Source organism: Engraulis encrasicolus, chromosome 1, assembly GCF_034702125.1.
Source record: "Engraulis encrasicolus isolate BLACKSEA-1 chromosome 1, IST_EnEncr_1.0, whole genome shotgun sequence".
NCBI lineage: Eukaryota > Metazoa > Chordata > Actinopteri > Clupeiformes > Engraulidae > Engraulis > Engraulis encrasicolus.
In genome coordinates, this window is record NC_085857.1 from 26,655,352 (window position 1) to 26,673,345 (window position 17,994).

The 17,994-nt window shown below is 44.8% G+C and overlaps 1 protein-coding gene across 5 annotated transcripts in view; it reads right to left on the reverse strand.

Moving 5' to 3' along the window:
* Nucleotides 1-248: 248 nt before the first annotated feature.
* Nucleotides 249-17,994, reverse strand: part of atf7ip (activating transcription factor 7 interacting protein) — a 52,122-nt gene continuing 34,376 nt past the window's right edge. For 2 of the 5 annotated variants that reach the window (XM_063199347.1, XM_063199329.1), the window contains 14 exons: nt 16,477-16,532; nt 13,968-14,475; nt 10,779-11,124; nt 10,405-10,598; nt 9,326-9,460; nt 8,295-8,369; nt 7,979-8,034; nt 7,451-7,524; nt 6,378-7,211; nt 4,826-4,869; nt 4,196-4,250; nt 3,925-4,020; nt 3,212-3,282; nt 249-2,444 (listed from right to left, as the gene is read on the reverse strand). In XM_063199347.1, the coding sequence (XP_063055417.1) occupies nt 1,926-2,444; nt 3,212-3,282; nt 3,925-4,020; nt 4,196-4,250; nt 4,826-4,869; nt 6,378-7,211; nt 7,451-7,524; nt 7,979-8,034; nt 8,295-8,369; nt 9,326-9,460; nt 10,405-10,598; nt 10,779-11,124; nt 13,968-14,468 (3,000 nt within the window). In that variant the 5' untranslated portion in view covers nt 14,469-14,475; nt 16,477-16,532 and the 3' untranslated portion in view covers nt 249-1,925. Of the gene's footprint in view, nt 2,445-3,211; nt 3,283-3,924; nt 4,021-4,195; nt 4,251-4,825; nt 4,870-6,377; nt 7,212-7,450; nt 7,525-7,978; nt 8,035-8,294; nt 8,370-9,325; nt 9,461-10,404; nt 10,599-10,778; nt 11,125-13,967; nt 14,476-14,998; nt 16,307-16,476; nt 16,533-17,994 lie in introns of those variants that run through there. The other 3 variants (XM_063199357.1, XM_063199338.1, XM_063199352.1) reach the window with 3 other exon arrangements.

Sequence of the window (17,994 nt, forward strand, 5' to 3'; positions counted from 1 at the left end):
ACATGGCAGGGCACTAGTTTGCTAACCGCTGGACTCTGGTTCGATTCCCGGTCCGGGTCCTTTGCCAACCCTTCCCCGTCTCTCTCTCTCCCAACTCGCTTCCTGTCATCATCTGCACTGTACTATCATGAATCAAGTCAAAAAGACCAAAAAAATATCTATTAAAAAAAGAAAACCATCCCCAAAAGGAACATAGACACGACGACACAGACACATGAGAAAAAAAAGAAAGAAAAAAAAACTGTCAATATATTTAACTCAAGTCTTTTATTCGTTGTTTGTTGTTTTTGCTGGTTGGCAGACAAAAACACAATACAAAAAAATAACACCATCCGAGAGTAGCTTTTTGAAAAGTCAAGGGGGCCATTCTCTGCTGTACAAGTGTTCAAAGACATGGCCGTCAATTCAAATAATGATAAAAAAAATATACAAATAAAACACGGAAATAAAAGTAAACAAATATACGTACGAGGCAAGGAAGGAATTATGAGAACTTTTAAACTTTCAACTGTACAATCTACACGCGTGAGTGAGAGAAAGAAATGGATGCAAAGTGGCTTGCTTCGCACGTCTCCACATCTCCCTTTTAAAGACTAACGTTTATTTAGTGTTTTGTGGGGACTTAACAATAAAAGAAGGGGGGCATAGATTCAAAAACACATTCTCAGCCATGCTGCACTTCTTCAAGCATTTAAGACACAAAACATTACATTTATAAAATTAAAATGATATCAAAATAACATTAAAAAAACAAAAAACAAAAACAAAAACCGGGTTGAGAAGGGCTGCAGGAAAAGAAATGTGAATGGAACCAAAAGGTGGCCATGTATTGTAGACTGAATTTAAACTGACCTTGACGACTTGCGAACGAATTTTAGTTTTCTTTTTAAAAAAGTGCCATTACAGTTACGTCAGGGCCCGACTTTGCTGCACTGCAGTGTGTATTCATGTGCGTGTGTGTATACGTGTGCGTGTGTGTATACGTGTATGTGTGTGTGTGTGTGTGTGTGTGTCTGTTGGCATACAGTACTTGTTAGCTTTCAATGCAGGGAACAAAGAACAAACAACAAACACTGGTCCCAAGTTTCATCGTATACATATTACCAATACACACTCCCATAACTCTTCCAGGAGATCTCTTGGTGGATGTGATTTCAAAGCCCCTTGAGAAATTCCTAGGTCAACCTCCCACGCAAAATCTAACAGTCGTAGACAAGTCCACCTGCCATAGCAGTATCCTTAATCCTCGAAAGCACCAAGAATGGGAATGGACAGATTTTATTCTGTCCGTCGGACAATGTCATCCAAACGATGTCATCGCGGTGATGTCATCGAGGGTGTCATCGCGTTCAGGTCAACAGAGTGTCCTGCTATTCCTTATTTGTTTTCTACTTTAAAAAAACAAACAAACAAACAAAATCAATAAACAATTTCTGTCAGTAATATTCCAATGAAGAAGACGGCGAGATCTCCATCAGTAAGCCAATCTGTATGTCCGCCTGTCCGTCCGTTTGTTATTGTCGTTTTCTGGAACTTCGACGGAAACTTGAACGTTGTTCCTTAACACTTAACCCTTTACCTCCCACCTAGCTCACAACACAACCCATGTCATGACCTTGTTTCCCGTCAGCAGCTCTTAATCCTTTCCAGGAGTCTCCAGTTAGCATTAGGAGTATACAAACAACAGACAAAGAAAGGTTTCGATTTTTCCGTAAATTCCAATATGGTGTCTGTGCCTGTGCTTCTCCTTTTCTCCTGTTTTTTGCTCGTTTGAGTGTGTGGCAACAACAACAAACTGACATCCGATGTTTTTGTTCGGTTACGTCCAGTTAGTCATTCAGTGTTTTGCGCCCCCCCCCCCATCCCCCATAGTTTCAACCCCATCTCCCCCCTTCGCACAAGTTCAGTTCCATCCGTCTTCACCCTTACGTAGCCGAGGACGCTGCTACCGCGGCAACGCTGCTGGACGCCGCACCGATAATATCGGTGCACTGCGGCTCGCAGAAGGGCCCGAAACGCCCGTGCACGTCCTGCGCCCGTACGGCGAAATAATACGTGGAGCCCGACACGAACTGCGTCAGCGTGCAGGCCATGGGTAAGGGGAGCGCCTTCACCTCACCGATCTTCTTCCAGTTCTGGGTGTTGGCGCCCCCCGCTGGCGACTCCTGGTGGTAGGCGTAGAGGTGGTAAGAGGAGACGGGGGCGCACTTGGGGTCGGCCTCCGCCACGCACCAGGACAGCACGATGCCGTTCTGGCTCTCCACGCAGCCCAGCTTGAGCTGCGGCTGCTGCGGCGGGTTGGTGGCCAGAGCCTCCCCGGAGAGGCGAGGAGGGTTGGTGGCGGCGGGGAGGGGAGGAAGAGAGGCAGAGGAGGAGGTGGTGGTGGCGGAGGTGGAGGGTGGTGTTGAGGAGGAGCTGCTCAGGCGTGACTTGGACGGAGAGTCCTGCGGAGATGCAAGAAGAGAAGAGAAGACAAGGGGAGAGAAGAGAGGGTTAAAAACAATACAGTTAAGCATGGAAATAGCGATACTCCATGAATATTATTATTATTATTAGTATTATTATTATTATTATTATTATTATTATTATTGTTATTGTTATTATTATTATTATGTAACTTCATGAGTCCTGTGGAGATGCAAAGAGGGTAAAAGTAGTTGAACAGTGAATAACTAAACTCACAAAAGTAAATGAAGAGGTGATGAAAGCTATTTCAATGCTAATTTCATGAATACTTCAGTCATCAGTTGAAGGAAGAGCGCGACACTGCTTTAACGTCAGCACCAAGAAAAATAAAAAGTGGTGAACCGTGAAGAAGCAGTGTCGAACTCTTCCTTGTGAAAACTGATGACTGAAGTACCCTGAAAAGCTGCACCTGCTGAAAAAGATGCCTTTGAGGTGTGCGGGCTCTCACAAAACAAAACATTTCACGAAAACAAAATGTTCAGAATTTCAGAATTTCTAGGAAACATCAGGGAAATTGTAACTGGTTTAATATATTCGTTTTTTTGTGTGTTTTTTTTTAAAGTTTTTTTTAAACCAAACTACAGACTGGCAACAAAGCAGTATATGTTTTATATGTAATTATATATATTTATATATACATATTTATATATATGATTTTTAAAAGACCTCTTCATCATGTGGTATTTGTTGTTGTCATATGTGCAGGGGGAAAAAAAAGCTGGTGTGGTGCAGTTCCTGGACCTACCAGCGGGGCGCGGTGGTGTACCGTCAGTTGAGGGCGGGCATTGGTCTGAGGAGAGGACCTGGCGGAGGGACCTGAGAAGGCAACAGCACAGATGGAGGAGGAGGATTATTAGCTACGCTAGTCATATGCTAGTCAATTAGGACAGGTGAGCTTGAACACACAGGTGGGAGGGGGAGTGAGCGGGATGGACGACTGGACAGCAAAAGGATGTGGTGAGTATAATGAAAGAAAAAAGTATTCACAACAATATTTTCAATTATGCACGTTTTAGAATTTAAGATGGAGGAGGAGAATTAGCTAATCACATGCTAGTCAATTAGGACAGGTGAGCTTAAACACAGGTGGGAGGGGGAGTGAGCGGGATGGACAAGGACGTGCCAGCAGGACAAATGACTCTGGCAACAACAAAAGCAAGATGCCAAGGAACTCTTCTAAGAATAAAACGCTTTAATATAAAGGCTAGTTCATGTTTGAGGTTAAACAATTAAAACAGACAGAATGACGGAAGCGTCTAAATTAGAAGGGATGGGGACTGGGGCTAAACAAACCGGAGGAGATGAGAGGTGGAGGAAGAGGGCTACTGGGAAATAGATTGATAGATAGATTGATAAACAGATAGAAACTGATAGATGGACTGAAAAAGGTCCTAACAAGAAAGAGAGAGACTGAAGGAGGGGTGTAAATTAGGAGGGGTGGGGGGAGGCTAAACACACCAGAGGAGGAGATGAGAGGTGGAGGAGGCCTACTTGGACGCTGGTTTGGAGTGGAGGACCCCGAGGCGGGAACTGGGGCTTTCTTCAGACCCGTCACTGTAGAGCGAAAGACATTCATATGATTACATTAATGTAAGCCAGGGATGGGCAATCATTTGGGTCATGAAAAAGGTAATATTTGTGAATGGGCATTTCTGGAAAGAAACTGCTAAAAAAATGTATATTTATTACACAGTAGCCAAAAATACTAATATAACTTAGAAGAACATACCCATAACATCGTCATCGTCCTCAGTAAGGTCAATCACACCTGCAGGTTTCGCAGGCTGTAGGAGAAAACAAACAAATGTAGAAACATTATTTGACACGTGATAAAGTGCCATGGCAAACCAACAACCAGTAAGGTACAGATGTGTTCAGTTGATGCACGTCCACTTTATTCTTTTTTCAAATATATTTTTGTGTTTTTTTGTTTTTTTTTGCACCTTCAGACAGGACAGTTGAGGGAGACAGGAAATACAATGAGTGCGTTTTAATATGCGACCTTGCCTCCTCCACTTGCCTCCTCTACTTGCTTCTCGTCATGATGACATCACTGACAACAGCATTATATTTCAATATCTTGCAAAAGCTCAATTGTAGAGTCTTTTTCTCATTTGGGATGGTGAATGAAAAACAGTCCCTCAAAAGTTGTTGTGGCTAGGCTGACAGCTGGGAAACTTTATCGTTTTCTCCACGGAGGAGGGGCCAGGAGGCGGGACGAGGAGACAAGCGCAAGTGGAGGAGGCAAGGTTGCATATTAAAACGCACTCAATGAGTGGGGAGGGGGGGAAAAGGACCCCCGAGTCGTCCTTTATCATGTTGTCGACATAAAGCATACGAGTTTAGTAATACTAGTTACCGTGGCACCAGATTTTGCTGCTGGAGAGCTTGATGCTTGGTTATCTGTGGAAAAGAAAGCAAACAGAGCACAACACATAATTAAAACATAGCAGATAAAAAATATAGTCAATTGAAATTGACCAACTAAAAAAAATTCAGAGCATTACAGACATGAGCAGACAGACTGGAAGTGTCCGTTGAGTCTGGTCTTGGAGGCCATACAGAGACAAAACTAAGGAGAAAAGGGGAAATGCATACTCCATGCTACTAGTGACAATTAGGGATATTAACCGGTAACCGGTTAACCGATAGTCGAGCGGATCAACTTTAACCGGTTAAAATTTTCTGCCACCGGTTAACCGGTTGTAATAATAATAATAATTATAATGATAATTTCCTCCCAAAAAGCCCCCAAAAAACGATAATTTTGAGGTTTTAGTACGATAATTCAGCATTTTCCATCAGGCAACACTGGCTGGACATGATAGGTCCTGTCTGCGCAGCAAAAAAAGGCTTGTGTGAAAAATGAAATTTAAAATATTCAGTGCTGTGCATATTAGGCAGGCGAACATTGTATCATTTAAGTTTATCAGTTAACTGGTTAACCACCAGTTAATGGGTCTCAGTAGCCGGTTAAGATTTTTTTCAAGTATTGCCATCCCTAGTGACAATCCGGTACAACCGGCGTAGGACCAGACATTAGAAAAAAGGGAAGAAATCTGGTGCCACACGGACGTCTTTTCAATTATTTCTTATTTATTTACACCTAGAGTGCATTAGACTAAAGGGCTCTGCATACTTCACGTGCGCATTTTGTCGCGTGTGGCGCGAGAACCATTAATGACGTCATCACTTGCGACAGACTATTCATACTTCAGAAGGCTTTCGCTCGCATTGTCGGAAGTGCCCTCTGCTGTTCATGAGAGAAACGGCAGCGTGAGTTCTACGGATGTATAAAATAGAAAGCCAAACACGGCTGCTGTAGGGCTACTGAACGTCTGACTTGTGACTTACCACATTGAAACATATATTTTTTGTTGTAGCCTACATTGCCAGATCATTCCAAGACCATGTGAGAGCATTGTTCTGGCGGCAGAATTTTTAAATATATCGCCGAACACAACGTGCTTCTGAACAAAGTAAACAATTGTTTCACTGAACAACATTTAAGAGAGAAGATAAAATAACTCTCTATGACATTTTATTATCCTCAAAACGATGCAGGATCCATTCTGTAGTAGCCTACAGTAGTTGTAGCCTCTCTTCGCAACTCCTGCTTTGTCTGCCTACCTGCATGGTCGCTGGTGGCGCACGACAAGTTAGAAAAATCCTCGTGTGCACGACGTGGCGACACGCGCCGAATTTTGAGCTTACGACGGGGGGCGTGTCGAAATTTTAGGTCACGTGACGGCGCGCGCCATCGTCGTGAGTGAAGTATGAAGGAGACTAGCGCCACTCACGACTAGTATGAATCCCCCTTAACGCTTCGACACAGCGTCTTCGTTAAGCTGCTAACTGGTTAGCAAACAATGCTTTCGAGAAATGTACACAACGAATGCCCTAAATCTCACCGGTCTTGGAGGCCATGGCGCTAGTCGACGGAGTGGCCGAGGCCGAGGCTGCTCCCGTCGCCGCAGGAACGCTGGTCGCCGAGGACGACACCACGCCCACCACGGCTGCTGCGCTCTGCGTCGGTGTGCGGGCCGCTGTCGTCATGGATACCACCCCTCCCGCTGCCACTCCCCCTCCACCTCGAGCGAGCGTCACCGCTGTCCCGGCAACAGCCGTTGTCGTCAACGACGACGAGGAAGAAGGCGAACCGACAACAGCCGTGCCGGAAGCAGACCCCGCAATCGCCGACGACGACAGAGACGCCAGTGTTCCGATGGAGGCGGTGGGTACCACGTGCGTCGGGGTGGTCGTCACCAAGCCGCTGGTGCCTGCCAGCCCCGGCTTGGTCTGCAAGATGTAAGCGGTGGTGGTCTTGGCGTTACCGAGCGTGCTGTTGACCGTAGCCAGCGACGACACGGGGATCAGGCCACCGCTCGTCATCAGTTGCCCGTTGCCCGCGACGATGAGGAGAGGCTGGAGTGACGTGGTGCCGCCCGCTTGCTGCTTCAGAAGCAGCGTCTGGCCCGCCGGCAGACCCTGGACCGCCGACGTGGCGGCTGCAGACACAACGGTACCCTGCGGGTGGGTGGGGGCAGCGTTGGCGACGGGGACGAGTGCCATGGAAGAGGAGGAGGAGGAGGTGGTGGTGGTGGTGGTGCTGGGAGCGGAGGAGGAGAGGATCTGGATGAAGGAGGCGGTGGCGGGAGCGGGCACGGCTGGGGGGGCCAGTGCGGAGGTGGAGGAGGTGGTGGGGGTGGCAGGGGTAGACTGGGGCTTGGGCTGCGCTGGGGATGCTGGAGAGGGAGAGAGAGAGGGAGGGAGGGAGAGGGAAGGAAGAGATTTGAGATTTTGAATGCCGACACTAACTAGTTAACATAACACTCCATAGAAATTGACACCTTGCACTATTAATGCCGGGAGGAGCCCTCTCCTTCACAACATCTTGAAAATAAAGATAAGATATAGATTTTTTTGTTGTTGTTTAGACGTATTTTTATTGATAATAACTTAAGCAGTGGGAATTTCACCGTACCTGAAGAGTTGGAGCCACCTGTTGTTGGGCTCTGGCTACCTCGCTTCTCATCAATCAACGTTCGGACTGTCGGTCTACAGAAAAAGTACAATACTGTCTAAATCCATGCTCATACTAATACAGCAACATTTTTTTTTTTTTTTTTACAAAAAATCTTATTTCCATTTAGTTCTTGTATTTCATTTTTATTTACTTGATGTGTATCTGTTTTTTCTCTTCCCTTCAATCCAACCATAGTCTTCTACAAAGTGTTAAAGCCCTTCGTGAATGCCTTGTTCAGTGAAAAGCACTGTAAAAAAAAAAATAGCCTTACTTACAAACTAACTAGAAAAGCACTCCGAGAGTGCAGCCCACACCCAAGGAATTTATAAAGACCACAAGCACATTTTACAAAATTACTTACAAAATATGTGACCAATACTAAACCAAAGTAACCAATGGACCCATTTTTAACGCAATTATGACGTTAGTGTTACTTTGCAAGTTCGTTGGACGAAAACGTGACATTCAGTTAATAACATAACGTACCTCATTCCAGGGCTCCCTGCAGTGGTGTTGTTTATCTGGGCTGTCTTTTTGGCCAACTGAGCGATAAAAACACAAGATAATAATAATGTCAACATGAGAAAATGTGAAATATACTTTTACCCATACTGATATTATTTGACCTGATATATATGATCTGATATTTCATTCATTCATCAAGCTCAGCTAACAATGATGTTCGCATTATGCATTGGCATATGCACGTTGTGCATGCAGATGGAGACGAGGTGGTGCTAAAGCACCTGCCCCTTTGCCCTACTGAAAAAAGGCCCTTTCCTGCATCAGTCAATATACCCACCTCCTGAGCTTTCCTGCTGTTTTCTGAGGCCTGGTTAGCGGCCCCAAACTTCTTAGCTAGACGAGAGATCTTGGCCTGGAAAGATGGAAATGAACAGAAAAAAACATACTTTGTGTCACTTTGAGTCTTGTGCTTTTTTACTGTACAGAAGCAATTTATTATACATGGGTTCACTGTGTTTATAAACACAGTTTTGTGAGGAGGGACAAGATGACACTGGCAGCCAAACACGTGAGCTAATTTTTTGACCGACAGCAGTTTCCAACAATCAAAGGTTGAGTTCGCGCAGCCAGGAAAAAACAAAAAATTAGAAGTCATGTATAGAATACACAACTTCTGTGCTCCCGTTTGCAATTAAGCACTTATATAAAATAAAGACAAACGGGAGCTAGACAGGTAGTTTGGGAACCATGCACTGGCCAGAGCTAGAGCTCGGGTTCCTTTCTACGTTCTCCTTTATCACTGAGCTCCCACTATGAACCTTCCTTCTCACCTTCAGCCAGGAAAAACAAATGTCAGACTCTCCAATCAAACTGATGTGAGCGTACTGTTAGCGTAAATAACTGTGCGGATCTCTCAAGGAGCTAATGGCCGATAATATAGTATGCACCTCCAACAGGCGCGGTGCTGGCAGGTTCCTGGCGGTTGCTATAGCAACTCCAAAGAGGTTGCACAGCAACCAATTGCTTCGCAACCCCCCAAAAACCTGAAGAGCACATTCCCTGCACTGTATACCCTACATCATCAAAAAGGAATCTGTACATTAATGTACACTGTATTGCCCAATTCAGTCACAGCCCCACACAACATTAACGTTAGCATTTCACGATCCCAGATAGGTAGTTAGTCTGTTAATAGTTTGTGCTTTGCAGCACATATTATACTATACAAATGGATTCAGAGAATCATTGTGTAAACGGTCCACAGCCAACTTGCTTTAGGCTTATTAGACACACAGAACACCTTTATTTACTACTGTAGAAGCATTGCACCATCTTGACCCTTGTGGAGTTTTTTTTCCCCCGTCTCACCTGTAACGTAGTGAGTGTTGACTGGTGTTTCATGGCGTCGATCTTCTCCACCCGCTCCTTGAGCTCCTGTAGACTGCGATCGAACACCGTCAACTCCAGCACCCGCAGCCGCTCCTCCACGAGCTTCTGGACCACCTGTGATTAGGACCAAATGAGAGCAAAGAAGAAACTTGAGTAACCAAGTAGGTAGACTGAAACTTAGACCGAGAGAGAAAAGAGAAAAAAAATGGTAAATAGGGGCAACCATGGTCAAATACCGAGGCAGGTGGTCTTAAGGTCAGAGGGTTGCAGGTTCCAATATCACCTCTCCCTGTCCTTAACCCTTCCCCATCCATGGCTGATGTGACCTTGAGCAAGGCACCTAACATCACATTGCTCCAGGGACTGTAACCAATACCCTGTAAACAACTACGGTAAAAGAGTCAGCTAAGTGTAATGTAATGTAATCTAATGTTATGCAAGTAGGCTGAAACCTGCCTATGACTTTCAGGACCATGTGAGATTAAATGAAACGAGAGACACTAAACCGTGCCCGTCATGTGATGTTGGTCGGTCCCATCATATAGCGTTTTTGAGTGCTTGCGCATGGGGGTTGTAGGGGACTATCCATGCGAGTAATTTGTTTACTGTATTTATGTGTACATTTATTTGTTTGTGATGTTTTTTTATTTTAATGTTTCATGTCCTGTCAGGGACTGCAGATGTAAACCAGCCTGAGGCCAGCACTGGTGCAATGCATGAAACGGCAACATTTAATTGCTTTAATTGTACAGTACATGGTGCCTAATAAACTGAAATTGAATTGGCTGTCATGACTTTATTATGAACACCAGACCCAATTGTAAGCTAGAACTTTTTTGTTTATTTGGGCTTTTGGTTCTGGAGCTTGAGTCGGGTGCCAGTGCTGGGCCTCAACAGTGTCGTTCCTAACTAGTAAGCAACTTAGTAAGTTGCCTCTGGGAAATTGCATCGTAACGACACTTGAGAAACGGGGTCCAGAACTTAATTTTAAGCTGGAAGAAGCTTGTTTTGTTTGTTTGTTTGTTTGTTTGTGTTATTGTTTCGTCATCTTTACTGACCTTTTGGAGTTTGAGTCGACTGTCGGCGCTGCCGCCGGTGATCTTGAGTTCCAGCTGGGCCTCGAGTTCGATGCCCGCCTCCACTCTCGGCCTCTTCACGCCCCTCTCCTCTTCCTCCGGCTTCGACCCCCTCTTCTCACCGTCCACCGACAGGGAACGCTTCTTGTTACTACTCGAGGCCGTCCCGTCAGCAGCTGCTTGGACCACACGAAGTTCGAACAAAAGAAAAGTTGGAGAATGAAGAAAAGTTGTTTCATGTTCTATTATTCTTTTTGTATTGCTTTAAATCAGGTTCAACACTTCCTGTAGGATAACTTAGCCAGGATTATCACTTAACCTTGTTGTAAGAATAGAGCCCAGGAACTTTTACTCACCCGAGGCACCAGAGGCCAATTCTACAGGACTGGAAGATCGTGAAGATTTCCCCTCTTTCTTCTTTATTGTCTTATCCTCCTCTTTTTCCTTCCCTTTCTCACGGTCCACCTCCATCTTCTCCTCCTCTCCCACCTTCTTCTTATCTCCATCCTGCTTGTTGCCGCCGGCTTTCTTGTCGTCCTTCTCTCCTTCTTCCTCCTCGCTGAGGAACAGGAAGCCCTCTTTCACCTCGGGGTCGTGTGGAGACGTTGTCAACCCCGGGCTCTTGACCGGTGTTTTCGTTTTGTCGGAGGAATCCGCCGTGACTTTGGAGTCCTTTGTGGAGCTTGATGACGACGTAGTTTTCTGCAGAAGTAAAAACAAAAGTGAACATTTAGGATATGAACATTTGCTTTTTTTGGTGCCACTTCAATGTTTGTCCAGGCCTATCTTTGTCTACACATGAGGCAGTGAGACACATAATTGCAATTCCTTTGTACGTCTAGTGCATGTGAGGAAATTGACAGTACAGCTAACTTTGAATTATTGAAAGCTATGTGACGAAGCAATACAAAGTCAAACAAACGTCACCTTGTATTTGACAAATACATTTCACCAAAACACTAAGCAGATAACACTGTTTTTACAATGTTGTTACATAGCTATAACCAGGGCTCTAAATTGACAACAGCCAACTGTCCAAATCCTGGTGAAAAATCAGTTTGGCTGGTATAAAAGAAAACGTAATAGCTAAGCCACTTTGATAATGAGTGGTGTTTGGCTAGTAATATCTAACATCTACAAGCCAAATTAACCTAGCCCTAACCTAGCATAACAGTAGCTCATTTTTCAGCTAACACTTTTGCTGTTTGTTTCACTGTGTGCATTGCTGAATCAGCAATTTATTGCCCACAGAGCTACCGTAGTCAGACACACTAAGATGAAATCAGATGAAATCTCACTGTCTTGGGGTGTTCAGGCATAAAGCGTACAGCCCCTTATAATGCCAGTGTACACTCCATAATGACCTGTTTTACACACTACATTACATCTGGATATTACTGTTGTGAGTGGTTTACAAGTGTTGTCGCTATTGAGGGCAAGGACAGCCATCCTGAACCAACGTTTCCATGGCGGTAGCAGCAGACATGTTGATCTTTCACCGCCCGCCCACATTCTTTCCTGACTACGACACACGTATCCCTTAACCTCTTAGTGCAGAGCCTGTTATAACATAGCTGTCACCAAAATTGTAATGTAATGTCTTAATCTATTAACTGTTACTAAGTACATCATAACAACGTTGCTATGAACAGATTGAGTATTCTAAGCAAACAGTGAATAGGCCCGCCGGCTACCCCATCTGAAGTAAGAGGCTACGAGTGGAGAGGCAAGTAGTTAGGGTATTGACAAATATGCCGGGGACCCAATTTCGATTTCTGGCCAGAGCTTGATTCCCCTCTCCCCTCCAAGCTCTGCCCTAATCGTCAGCCGACATCCACGGACATTGACGTCAGTGTGCGGGGTTTTTATTGAAAACAGTGGAAATCGAACTTTGGCAGAGCAGTGCTCCGCACTTTGGCTTAGGCTCCTATAACTTTGCAACAACCTTTCAACCAAATTCCAAAGAATTAAGCCACACCTATCGTGCACCTGATCTATATCAAAGTACTGTACTGCTGCCAGAAGCAGAATCTAAAGCACAACAAAAAGCAGACATCGCTTAGGTTAGGGTTAGGTTTAGGTTGAGAAAGTAATAACGTTCTGCCACATTTGCACCAGCCGATTAAGGGCACCAACTGATCCCAAGATGTGCATCATCCAGCTGGTGAAATCTCCTGTGTTGAGAGAGCACAGGCTGTAGGAAAACATGGCGGGCCATCTAGTTTTTCGACAGAGTTTGTCCACCTCTGCGGTGTGCGCATGCTTAATGTAGCTTTTCACTTCCCATTTCCTCCTAGGAGAAGACTTTTTTTTCCCAGGCCCCTGCCATGGAACCATTAGGACTACTACAATAGCCTTTTTGGGGGATCCATGAGCCAGACTTTTCCTTCCCTGACTCTTTTAATTCAATTTGCTGAAACTTCTAGAACTGGAATGTGTCCTTGTTAAGTTCCATAGGTGGAATGCATGTCCTTGTTGCGTTCTAAAACTGGAATTTCCATTGTTATGACCCCAGTACAAGCACCTGGAGCTTGTCTGGTGCTTAAATATCGCCATCTACACACTAAAAACAACAGCTTCAGTCACGCATTATACGTACTTATCTTGTGTATGCCAACCATGTCTGTCCGGTTCTATTATCTACACTCCACGCAATCATGCATACACCCCACTTCGCACAGGCCTACGTATGTAGGTCAGACAAAGAACCCCCTTCCTGAGTTTTCTATATTAATGGTGAAATGTTTGTCCACACAATGTGTGTATACACACACAGACACGTCTACACACGCTCTAGCACACATCCCTGTTATACACCACACCATTTGATTTTAAAAACACCAAAGGCTCCAGCCATGAGGATTACCGACAGTACTAGATGAATAATAGATTAGTCCTTACTAGACTAGGCCCAAGTGAAAGCCCACCTGGGAGGCCCTAGCGTGGCGCTAATGGCACTCATTTACTACGCGGCTGACCCGGATTCGATTCCGGCCCGGGTCCTTTACCAACCCTTCCTCGTCTCTCTCTCCCAACTTGCTTCCTGTCACTATCTTTACTGTCCTATCTCGTAAAAAACTAATAGAGGCTTGAAAAGCCCAAAAATTACTTTAAAAAAAAGAAAGCCCACCTGGGTAACTACTACTGTCGTTGTGATACAGCACAGCCTAAATGGCGCCCCAAGGGGAGCAGGGCGGCGTGACTGTATCATGCTCAGGGTACCTCAGTCATTGCAACAAGCCTGACACTTTAACAGCTAACCAATGACTGCCCAATGGGCAACTGCCTATGTGTTGGGTTCCATTCCATGGACTGTAATCTGTGTTCCACACACACACACACAAATCATCCTTCTTATACATCCTCCTCTTTCTCTTTCTCTAGCGGTTTTTCTAGAGTAGGAAAGCAGCAGACATAATTAATCCTTAAGGAAAGTTTGGAATTCCTCCTCAGGACCGTGCCCTGGATTGTATAATGACTTTCTCTGTGTGGTTCCATTTCCATTCACTGTGCTCAGTCAGCAGCCACACGACCCCATTACACACCTCCTTGTCTTTCTCCGACTTTTCTTTTCCTTCCGAGGAGAAGGAGGAGGACGAGGCCTCCTTGTCCAAGCCCTCTTTCGGACCGTTCTTGGTTGTCGTGGATGACGACGACGACGACGTCCCCGAGGGCTTGGGACTCCCAGTTCCGCTGGCGTTTGTTGGAGACGCCGACCGAGACACGGACGCCGACCTCACGGTGGCGGGCGAGCTCGACCTCGACCCGCTACCGCCGACCTTCTCCTTCCCCTTGTCCTTGGTCTTCCCTCCGTTTTTTCCATCTTCCGAGTGCGTGCCGTTCACCATCGGCGTTGTCGACGACGAAGACGATGCCGATGACCCTGTGGTGGTGTTTGCCGTCGTGGTAGCGGAGGAGGAGGAGCCTGTTGCCAGGGAGGAGAGGGTGGAGTGCAAAGACTCAAGCTGACTGCGGTCGCTGGCCTTCATGGTTTTGCGCGCGCGCATTATCTTCTTCTGAGGCTCCTCAGGAAAAGCTACCTCCATGTTTCACCTGGAGAGAGAGACAGAGATGGAAAGAGAGAGAGAGATGGAAAGAGAGAGAAGAGAAAAAAGGAGAGAGAAAGGGGTAGAGAGAGGAACATAAAGAGAAATTTACAAAAGAGGGAAAGAATGAATGAGAGAGAGAGAGAGACAGATGATGAAAGATGGTGTGAGAGGAACAAGAGGGAAAGAATGAGCGAGAGAGAGAAAGAGAGAAGACAAAAGATGGTGTGGGAGAAAGAACAAAATAGAGAAAACGAGAGAGAAAGAGAGAAAAATAATTAGAGAATAAGAGAAAAAGAGAGGAAAATGATAAGAGAACAAGAAAGACAAAGAGAATGAAAAGAAAAGGAGCAAGGGAAAAATAAAAATAAATCCAGCGAGAAAAGTAGAGAGGGGAGAGAACGAAAAACAGAAAAAAAAAACCCTTCATTACAAAGTTATAGCAATCTTCAACACTAAAAAACTGCTTATTTCTAGAAAAACTGCAGTTAGACCAAAGAGGCTAAAGCTAGACGAGAAGACTAAACTACCTCATCAGTTGGGTGCAGTACCACTGCCATATCAATACTCCACTAAGGCCGACCAAAGTCTTACAACCCTAAATAGCTCAACTAAATGACAAGCTGCTGTCAACTTCTGAATATAAATGCGCCACTAAGGCTACACCACCACGATCAGTTGCCTTGTTTAGCTCACAAAAAGGATGCAGTACCTAGTCTCCTACACTAGGGGGCACCGCACCACCTATGCAGCCACGTCCCCCCTTTTGTTGTTGCTGTTCCAGTTCCAGAACCTTCTTCTTCTTCTTCTTCTTCTTCTCTTGGCCTAAAACTAGCTCAACCTGACCACGGGCCTAAACTAACCACCTCATACACGCCTGAGAGCTACAGCCGTGTCCACAATGCACCTTGTGAACCCAAAAATATATATTTAAAAAAAGCGAATATAACCGACTAAAAAGCTTCGTTTTTCCGAAAATACATCTGCGAAAAAACGATGTCGCAAACGAACCTAACGAACCTCACTGTCCTTAACCAACACTAGTGGCCTCGTTTCCAACTAAGCTTTAGGCCTCAAGCTACCAGGCAGCCAGTGAGGCAGCATGCGGTTGGTTGAGGCAGTGTTGAGTAGAGTGCTGCTCCCGCCTGCAGAGCGAGCGAGCGAGAGAGAGAGGCAGAGCGGAGCGGAGCAGAGGCGTCACTCTGTGGTCTGCTGCAGCCGGCAACACACAGACCAAAGCCTCCAGTCTCCTCCCCCGCTCAACTCCCATTGGCTGCTCGGCCTCAGCCAATCAGAGAGCTTTCACTTGCTCCCTTGTGATCTGAAGGTTTTTTTTTTTTTTTAAGTAAGTGACGACAATATAAAAGGGCAGGGATTATGCAATGAAGTCGGAATAGCAATATATAAAAATTGCCGCCTTTGTTTGTAGCAAACAAGACTTGCAGCGAAAGGTGTCAGCAGGCTGCTGGTGCTACACTTTGTGACCTTGAATAACCTTGACTACTTGAGTGGTGTCCTGTGATTAGTCAGCAACCGCTCGGACGAAAATATTCATCAAGTATAAAATATGTATATTTGATTTTAGCAAAATGTATTACGTTTCTGCCCTGTTTTTGCAATATTTACATGTGGGTCAATAAATAAATAAATAAACTGAAAAATGTTCAGTTGCACAGCCTCTCTTCCTTGTTTGCGTTGCTTATGTCTCCATGCTTCCCTGTATAGCAGCTTGCTGCTGCTAGTCCTTAACTTTCCAATTTGCAATCAACGAGGTACATTAATCCATTTTAGCTGGCCTGGAGTGGTGTTGGCTTTTAATTGAATAAAGAAATCACACTGCATCTTAAATTTTGCAAACAATTACAAAGCTACACAAAGTTACACATTTGAATAATATTTACATTCATTTTTAATCTAATTATAGTCAACTGTATCCAAATAAACAAAAACAAATAACATTAATCCTTAATTTTTGTAAAGAAATGAAATTAACATTTTATTGCCTTACCTGAGAGCTGGGATGTTAAGAAACGAGCTGTACATGGATCGATCAGATTGAAGGGTCTAAAAGATAAAAATAGAGCATAGAGAGAAAGATTGTAGGTTAGCATTGACCAGGTCTATTTGCAAAAAAATCTATTGTATAGCATGGTGTTGCAATACATCTATTGTACAGCATGGTGTTGCATTACAGCATTTATCAAATGTGTGCAATCAGATCTGTAAAAAAGATCTGCATCAGATCTGTAACCCAGTGAGGTAAAAGGTCTGCATGTCCTTTTTAATGGTTAATTCATAGCACAATAATGCATTAAACCAGACCAGTGTCGGACACATTCCAAGTACCCAAAAACCACCAGCTCTATAAAGTGCATGCTAGCCAGCCTGGAGCAACGTGCACAATTCAGTCAGGGGGGGGGGGAAATCACGTCTGCAGACATTAAGTCCTATTTGTGGTCTGTTGCATTGCCTAATTTTGAGCATGACATTTTCGAGCATCAGGATTTCAAGTGTGCCAACTTGTTCTACACATGGCGGCACATGTCTTTTCACGTCCGTGATCTCAATCATCCAGCTACATGATTACCAGCTTGTGAAACACCAAAGGTTCTGATAGGTTCTGGATTGAAAAACAAAGATCCACTTACAGTATGTGGTTAGCGAACTTCACTAAACATTTGTCAGACGTTAGCTTACACTGACACCTCTCTAAACTTAAGTTTCCACACCGTATGCTGATACTTGTATGCCCAAATCCCCACCATCCATCAGCTCTATGTCTTGTCAGACAGATTAGGACATACTCAGTAAGGATGTGAGTGCACAAAATAAAAACATGACACACATCTCAACCATCAGGATTCAGTAGAGTATGAAAACTCCCATACTAGTACAACCATTCCAAGTCCACAGTCAAAAACTCGTTTTCCTGCCTGAGAAATAGCAAACGTGTTTGAAAGGTTCCTGAGAGATTCACTGTGTGTGCCTTCACTAAATTTGGGAGTGGCTAGCCCCGCCCTGTGCGCAGATCAGGGTTCAATTTCTGACGCAAGGTAATTGCAGATCCTCCCCCATCTCCCTCTCCCACTTGCTTCCTGTCCCACTCTACACTCAAAATATATACAGTATTTATAAAACAAGCAAACAAACAAAAAACTGACAGTGGCTAAATATGTTGGCAAGTTCATTTCCAAAACCCTGAAATTCCACAAGCAAGTCCACAAGCACCAGCTCTACATGGCCTACTGCCTGACCGCCTGAGCTGGGTCACACAGTAAAATGTGCATCTGTGCTATCAGTGGGGATCAGTATTGCCAACCCCTCCCCCCACCCCGGCTTCTTCCTAGTCCACTGACCTTAATACGCTAGCCTTTTCCCGCGCCACATAGAAACTAGTGGAGCTAGTGTAGTAGTAGTAGTGCTGGATATACACGTGATGTTATTGATCCAGAAGGAAATGAAAGGGTAATGCGGGTAAAACACAGCTAAGCATAACATGCACATAATACTCAAGGTCTGCCTCACA